General features: G+C 44.6%; 2 protein-coding genes across 2 annotated transcripts in view; both read left to right on the forward strand.

Annotated features, from left to right (window-relative positions):
* Positions 1–6,569, forward strand: part of NUDT6 (nudix hydrolase 6) — a 17,093-nt gene extending 10,524 nt beyond the window's left edge. Inside the window, exons 4-5 of the mRNA XM_011375160.2 lie at positions 2,287–2,341; positions 5,823–6,569. Of these exons, the coding sequence (XP_011373462.1) occupies positions 2,287–2,341; positions 5,823–6,205 (438 nt within the window). The 3' untranslated portion in view covers positions 6,206–6,569. The remainder of the gene's footprint in view (positions 1–2,286; positions 2,342–5,822) is intronic.
* A 171-nt stretch (positions 6,570–6,740) lies between these two features.
* The window catches only part of LOC111729488 (nucleoside diphosphate-linked moiety X motif 6-like), a 2,678-nt gene continuing 997 nt past the window's right edge, over positions 6,741–8,421 (forward strand). The window contains exon 1 of the mRNA XM_023520428.1: positions 6,741–6,774. Within this exon, the coding sequence (XP_023376196.1) occupies positions 6,741–6,774 (34 nt within the window). The remainder of the gene's footprint in view (positions 6,775–8,421) is intronic.

Raw genomic sequence — 8,421 nt, forward strand, 5'->3', positions numbered from 1 at the left:
GAAATCCTTTTATGCCCTCAGTTTCTGCACTTATAAAATGGGAACAATAGTCCTTCATGGGTTACTGTAAAGTTTAAATGTGTGTAATTCTTATTAAAAAAAAAAAAAGCCATTTAGCAGCTTCTGGAACACGGTAGACATTCAATATACGTTACCTGGTACTTATTATTTATTATTAATGTATTGCTAAACCCAGTTAATGGGAGCATTCTTTAATATTTTAAAAAATGAGAAGACATACTCGTCTCTCCCTTGATCAGACCACGTAACCAGGTTTTCAGGCCACGTAACTTAGGCCGCTCCACCTGCCACTGAAAACTAACAGCGGACTCAAGCTTTTGGGGGGAGAGGAAGCAGTTTTTTCACCCATTTCCCATTTAGGCAAAAAAAAGTGCAGCTTGCTGCCAGCTTTAATTTTACATAAACATGCTCTGTGAGGCTGAAGCAAATCTGACTGGTTTTCAATGTGAAAATATAAAAACTGTCCTTGGAGCTATTTCTAAATAGAACTCGTCTCTAATCCTAATGTAACAGAAACGTGTACATAAATTGGATTCATCCGATGCATCTTTGGCTTATAGCTGTTCGAGAATGATGTTAACATCACATGTAGGAATACTTCATGTTCTAGGATTTGACATTTTCAGCGACTGAGAATTACTACATTTTGTAAATGAAAATACCACTACAGAATGCTATAAGTAGAGTGATGTCATGTTTCCAAAGATTATAAATGTACTAGAGTGATATGAAAATAATAATAAAAGTGAGATATTTCGTGGCGGACTTTGGGGGTAAGGTTGGGGCTGTGACCCGTGAGTTACCTTGGGGTAGACGCTGTAGCCACAAGTGCCACTGGCAAGTATTCTTGGGGCGAATGGGAAATGGGTTAAATGAAGCACTTTACAGCTAAGTGGTACCAGAAAATAGCGCCAACTGCTCACCAGCATAAAAACATACTTCATTCTTCCATAGCTAAGATTTATGAAATAATCCGAATCAAATTTTTGTGAGCTGTTTCAATCCTTAGGTCTAGCATGTTTCCCTTGTAATACGTTCAAATCTCCAAATTTAATCAACAATTCCTAAATTATTAGTCAAGTTTAGGTAAACATTTTGAAAGCTGACTTTCACTGTTTGGGGGAAACGTGTTTTGTTAGAATCTATGGTGGTGAAGTCCAATAACCTATAGGACAAAAGACGGCATAGTTTCTGTAGGAACATAGCCTCTGGAACCATTTCAAAGTGGAATCCCAAAGACAATGCATTAATGCAGAGATACACTTAGAGATTCATTCCTACGTTAATAAAACATCACATGCGTCACGACCTCGAGTCGGAGCCAGACACGGAAGGGTGGGAAGCCGGAGTTCTGTACCCACATCATCAGCAGTCGGTGGAAACTCTGGGAACCACGCCACCGTCCCCAGCCTAGCATAGCTGGGGGATGACACACTCTTTGAGCAGCACTCACTCGTCTAGGAAACGAGAGGGTCACAACGCACACCAGTAAAAGGTCCATAAACCTGTCTTGTGAATGAAGAGTATGAGGCGTCCTGGCTTCAAGCTGCAGCCTCTACGATACGGTGAGGGACAGAGAGAACAGAACTCTAACAGGAAAATTAATCATGTCGGCCGTAAGAACATTGTCCCCTGCCATTTCATAATTATTTGTAATCAGCTTTCCATGTTTATCCCCATTCCATGATCAGATCATCGCACCTGCCCCCCACCCCCGAAAAAAGTATACAAAAGACCCAAGAACTTTAATCGATTTTATTCACACTACCCATGGAGAAGCAATTACATCTTTACATAAAATTATTAACACACAGAACAAGAGAACCTTAAGATTAATATAACTAATTAGACACAATACAGAATATGAATGTGAAATTAAAAATAGTATACTGTAGTGATCCAATTTATACTGTATTTTCTACTTATTTATAGCAGCATCTGTAAGATTCCTCTATTTGTTAATAGTTAACTAGCAGCAACATTTTTTAAATTACACAAATTCAGTAGATGTTTCCCTCCACTGTTTCATTCATATGGAATTTAACACAACCAACAAAACCACTTCTATGTCCCGGAGTAGATGGCGGGGAAAGACTTCATAAGGTACCAGTTTCCCCCAAAAAGAAGGAAGAGAGGAGGAAGGAAACTGAAAAAAAAAAAAGCATGTGATTATGAAAAAACGAATTCTCAATAACCTTGTCCAATTATGTGGATTGCCAGATATGGGTGCATAAAAGCTATGTTAACTTTATTTTCTTACTGCAGTTGAAAAATATGTGGAAGTTCCCAGGAGGCTTGTCGGAGCCTGGAGAAGATATCGGTGTGTATTGTACACATTTTTGATTGGCTTGAAAATGTGGAGGAAATTCATGTGTTTACTTTCCTGCTCTATAGTTGAGAATAAGATTTTAAATTTCCTAATTGGTTCAAAGTCAGAAATTTTCAGGTTACTTCAGGGCTGATAGAAAATTAGCAGCAAAACTTGTAAAATTACAACCCATTCCATTAGTCTAAATAATCCCCTTAGGAGCCCACCACCTGTTCTTCAACTTAGGGCTGCTTCTGGAATAATGTGCTTGAGAATGAGGAGGTTTGGATAGTCATCAGTTTAGCATTAAAGGTTATATTGGATGTGATTAAAATTGTTGGAATTAAACTCTGAGAAAACACAAATTCTTGGCCTTTTCATCACACAAGGATGAACTAACTTTTAAGTGAACTTTGAAACGTTTTATTGACAAAGTCAGTTTTAGAGCAGTGGTGATGTAATTCTTCTCCGTACGAGAATCTTATCTGCTGTTTATTTTGAATAGTCAGGAAGGCAAAGCATAGTGAAATGTCTCATATGAGAAGGTCTCACGTGAGAGCTAACTCCCCAAGAGAACTTACTGAGCTCCGTATCGAAGACGGAACATGACACAAGCTAAGAATGCTCACCATCACTGAGTTCACAGGAAGCAGATGGAAGACTAGAAACCCAGTTTTCCCACCTGTTCCGTACACCACTGCATCCAACGCCGTCCCTGTCGTCATAAAGGAGGAGGTGCCTCATTTGATGCCCTGCTGTTCACCCATGCCATTCCCCCCTCAGTATGTATACGTCCGTTCTCTTCAGCCCACGTGTGTATGAAGGCAGTTTCCTAAATTATCTGTAAATATTTTATTTAAAAATACGATTTTTAAAGACGTTACACAGATTAAAATGCCCTATATACAGCCAACTCCAAACAACCAATAAGTAAATTTACTACATTCAAATATATCCATAGGAAATTTTGGTTTTTAGGTATTGACCTTTTGCTTAGATTCTGCTAGGTCTTCTGTGAAATCAAAGAGGATTTGGGAGTGTCGTGAGTGCTGGAAGGAAAAGCCGTTGTTCTAGAACACCTAATTATCGTACAGTGTCCTGTGTCCAGTGACACAGGAGAGCATGTCAGTGAACGAGGAAGCTGACGTTCACGTCCTCACTCAAGCCGCCACGCACAGAGCAGTGTCCGGGAGGTCTGCGTAGCCTCCTCCTCTGACTCCTGCCTTCTCAATGAACTGACAACTTTCATTTGAGTTTTTAGGGGGCTTCTGAATTTCCGATATATTTAAACGCACTCGAAGAAACACATTTCAAAGCCAAATATGTATCATTTTAGGCGTAAGTGTACTAAGAACCCTTCAAGTCCAGGTAGTTGAGAATTCGCTACTTTTGAAAAGTATTTGTGGTCGTCACAACCACCCAGCGCTCCGGAGATCACACATGTGCCTCAACCACGTGGAATTAAGAAAGAGCAGCAGCGGCCGGGAGGAGCACCCCCGGGAGTAGCGCCAGTGAGAGCTTCGCCTTAGGACGGCTAGAGGCGGTGGCGGACGGGAGAGGCCTGTCAGTGACACGCACGGGGGCGGCCTTTACTTTCAACCTAATCCTATTATTAAATATTACAAAATAGAAATAACAAGTATAAACTCCATTTCATTACTGTCCTGTGACGTATTTAAACATCTCTCTCAATCAGCAAAAATAAAAACATAAGCCTCTTGGTTTCCCTATGTTCTTCAAAACAGCAAATGTTACTTCGGTTTAGCTTATAGCACATTAAAATAATACAGGTACAGCAGAGTAAGGCACTCGATCCGGATAAGAAATTTTAATTCATGGCGAACCCCCTGGGGAAGAGCTTCTCTCACACCCTGGATGCAGAGCGCGCACTTGCCCGTTCAGTGTTCAGTCCTAGTCATTGACAGGCTGACGCAGCTTAAACCGGACCAGCCACCCAGGCGGTGCTGGTTTGGGGTCGGCCACCACGGTGGCTGCTGAGCTGGGCAGACGGCAGAATGGCACACAGCCCTGTCCTGTGCTTCTGTGATGCAGAACAGGCTAGACTTGGGAACCAAATCCCTGCTCTTAGTGGAACCAAGAGCTAAATAGGCCCCACCCCGCCTGTTATCTTTCAGAGCATTTAAAGAAAAATAAACATTGAAACAATCATTATGTGAGATCAGCAAATGACGTGTAAAATTTAAGACTCTTGCCACAATCTTTAACAAATTGAATAACAAACACGTATGCCAGACTGAGAATTATGGAAGTCGGCATGTACTTAAAAACGGCAGACAAATGTCTGCGTTTCACACCTCCTTCTCCCCAAACAGCTTAGGGGGAAAAAACGGAGCATACCCGGAGAATAGGAAAGGCAGTCTACGGCAGAGCCCACGGCAATGGGACAGTTTTCCTGACTTCCTCCTCCTTGCCCAGTCTTCACCAGTAAGACCACTGAGAAGGCAAAGGGAATTTACTGTTTGACAAACAAGTAAATGGAGGCACTAATGGGCATTTGAACAAACATCTATACGACTGTATAGCGTTTCCCAGCAAACTGGGGGAGGAAGGCAGCTGTTCTAAGGGCTCCTCATGGGCACTCTGGGTGACAATGACAGAGCATCGCGGAATTTAGAGTTCATCTGGATATTTAGAAAAAGCAGCCACCAAAAAATGTTAATGGCAAGAAAATCCTGCCCTATGCATTGGCATATTTCTGAAAAGCCAACCTTATAAAATGTGAAAACCCTTGCTGTATTATAAGATTCCGTGTATTACAAGTTTTTTGAAAAGCTCTGAAGGAGCGACTGCAGCGTTTGGGTGTGGGAGGAGTGAACCCCAGTTCTTGGGAATCTCAACCGAAGGCGATGACCCACTTCCCCAGCGGGATTCCACTGAGACCACGGGTCAGAGCGAAACAGAGAGGCCAGGGACGCATCTGCCGTGTGCTTTCAGAGGCCCCGCAGCCCCTCAGCCCACGTGGCCCAGGGGGTGGCATCTTTCAGGGTTCAGCACATCCTGCAGCTCCACACCTCAGAAGGAAGGATGGGTCGCTTTTCCCTGATACGGACAGGTACAAGTTCAGGCTGTGCTGGTGGATAATCGGGAGCAGGATAATACAGGAGAAATATGTAAGAATATTAACTGCAGCTTTGCAACCTATGTTTTCACCTTTTGGGAAACTGAGCAGGAAGAGGTTAAAAATATGTGACTTTAAAAGCATACAAGTGGGGAAGCCTCTAAGCAGCAGCCAAAGAAACATTCCTATTTCAAAAGCTTCTTAGAGGGACAGCTATAAGGAGATCCTTTGGTATAGCAGGATGTCCAGGAGGCAGAGAGTTTGCACTGAGCACTTCACTTTCTTAGGGTGAAGTTCTGCTTTTGAATCTTTAGGTGATGATACTTTAAATGAAATCCTTGATTAGATTTGCAGATCCGTGGCTTGATTTGCAGAGTGTTCTTTCCTTGACCTGTGCGTGGTCCTTGCACGTAGGAGACACGGCAGTCCGAGAAGTCTTTGAGGAGACCGGTGTAAGGACGGAATTCAGGTCCATCCTGAGCCTCCGGCAACAGCACGGCGTCCCCGGAGCTTTTGGGAAGTCGGACATGTACGTCGTCTGCCGCCTGAAGCCATGTTCATTCAGCATCGACTTCTGCCAGCGTGAGTGCCTGCGGTGTGAGTGGCTGGACCTCACGGACCTGGCCAGCACCGAAAACGCCACCCCCGTCACCAGCAGAGTGGCTCGGCTGCTGCTCTACGGGTTCAGGGCAGGGTTTGACAAGATTGACCTGACCGCGGAGGAACTTCGGGCGGCTTACACAGGCAAGCTCTGCAAACTCTACCACAGGGAGCTGCCTGACAGTTACAAACGATGACGGGGCGCGCTGAATTCCTCCTTATGTGTCTGGAAAGGTTTTAAGTAAGTTGTGCATGTAGAGTAATGTGTGACATGCCGTGGGAGAAGTGCACGTCTTGGGTTAACCAAATATCTGACTTGAATTTCCTAACGTCTGTGCGTGCCACGAAGAAAATGTGAAAGTGCATATTTAAAGCCTCTTTTCAAATGAAGCAAATGTATGAAAATCTTGTGGCTCTAACTTAGCTTCACTTGATTAAGGCAAGTGCTTTATAAAAGGCGGAAGTTATACATTTTCTAAGAATTTTTGTTTTTCTTTACTAAGGCAATGATTAAATATTTTACTATTAGATAAAAGGTTATCTGACCAGTTATCCAGAAAAGTTATCCTTTTTCTCTCATGAACAAATTTCTAAAATATTCCTCTTCTTTCACATGAAATGAGATCAGACGTTGCCATTAAGATCAGCTCTTAGCAGACATTGGAAGAAAAAGTATAGCTTTCTGCCCAGGGCCTGTTTTGGGTCCAAGTTTATACTGCCCAGTTCGTTTCAATGCCACGTACCAACTGGAGTATTTCCTTGACCGGTAAGTATTGTAGTTATTAGACTCCAGTCGTTCAAAAAAGAAACACTCGTCCGTAACACATTTCTGAAAAATAAAGGCAGAATCAGTAGTTGTTATGGCTGCTGTTTGTTATACTTTTCACATTAGATGTCTATGACAGTTCACTGCCCGTTCTGCCCAGCAGGACAGTCAACCCAGCAGGACAGTCAGGGCAACCGCCGACACACACTATCTGCCAGGCGGCCGGGCAGCTTCCGCCAGAGGACTTTGTTCCAGCCCCGGTGAGGGACAGGCCAGGTGCCAAGCAGTGCGGGCACAGGTGGTACAGGAACCACCTCGGACTTGAAACAGCTCGCGAACACAGCTTTCGGGGGTCCCCACGAAGAGGACACGCCCAGCACCGAGGCACTTGGAGAAACCCACGGCTGTGGCTCCCAGCCAGGTGTTCACGGCCACCCCGCTCCTCCCCGCCAACACGGGCCACCTATCAGGCGGGGCAGGAAGGGCCACCCTCCCACGGGGGCGGAAAAGGGCTTCGTTCATTCTGCGCTCACAGAAACAGAGCTGACTCCTTAAATCATAGTCTTTCTAGTAGCTAACGTCATTTCTAAGGCATAAAATAATAGTTTATTGTACAGAAAACAGACAATGTATATAATGCCAAAAATCGTGCTGGAACGTTACATATGATTAGCATTCTCAAACGGGTGGATTCTAGCAGTTTCTCTCCTAGAGGAGGGAAACTACGCTGCCTTTTTATTTCAACCCAACTATTTATTGGCGGAGGGGGGCAGGGGGAAGCGGAAAACCAGCTTTACAAATAGTTAGACCTGGACGTAACTATTCCACTCCATCAAGTCCAGCAAGGCTGCCACAGTGTCCCCCATCTGTGCAAAACCTGACTTCACAGGGCGGCTCTGCTGCTACTTAGAGCCTCCAGGGGGTTGGGGGGTCAACAAACGATTTATTCACTTTAGGGGAGGAAAAGAAAAATCATTTATTTCTTACACTGCAATCACAGACAGACGATAGACAAAATAACAAGCTCACGTAGGAAGCCACCTAATTTTACACACCTCTCTCTCTCCACATGTAAGTGTAACATGTACACACAGACCTATGACCTAAAGCCATGGTTTTGTATTCATGAGTACACCAGACCTCACCTGGTGTCTACGCACTCAAATCTAGGAAACTTCAGAATTGGGAGAACCCACACTCAATAGACACATTGTTTCCCAGATTCTTTCGTTGCAAGAGAAACTAAACAATGGCGCAAACGATCAGAAAAACATAAATCAATAAGCAAAACAGTGAGAAGAGCTGGCGTGATGAATAACGGAAAAGCAAAGGGAAGGGCTGAGCGAGGCCTGGAGCAGGCGCGCGGAGGCGAGAACCACGACGCGTCCCCCGGAGCACAGCACGGACGCCCGGCCCTCGCCTGCGGCCCACCCGCCTGGAAACGCGTCGCGCTTCCCCAGCTGACTGAAGCTGCCCTGCATTACTCTGTCCTTTTCCAGCGCCGCCGAGAAAATCCGCCTCTTTCCCTATTCCAGGGCTGAGATCAGGAGCAGAGGTGAGGGAAGTACAGAGCGAAAGGAAAAGTCACAGCCATCAGGAAGAGACCACGAAAGGTGGCTGCTGAGCGTCGCCGGCCAGGCCGCCGGG

This window comes from Pteropus vampyrus, unplaced genomic scaffold (genome assembly GCF_000151845.1).
Source record: "Pteropus vampyrus isolate Shadow unplaced genomic scaffold, Pvam_2.0 Scaffold263, whole genome shotgun sequence".
Classification (NCBI taxonomy): domain Eukaryota; kingdom Metazoa; phylum Chordata; class Mammalia; order Chiroptera; family Pteropodidae; genus Pteropus; species Pteropus vampyrus.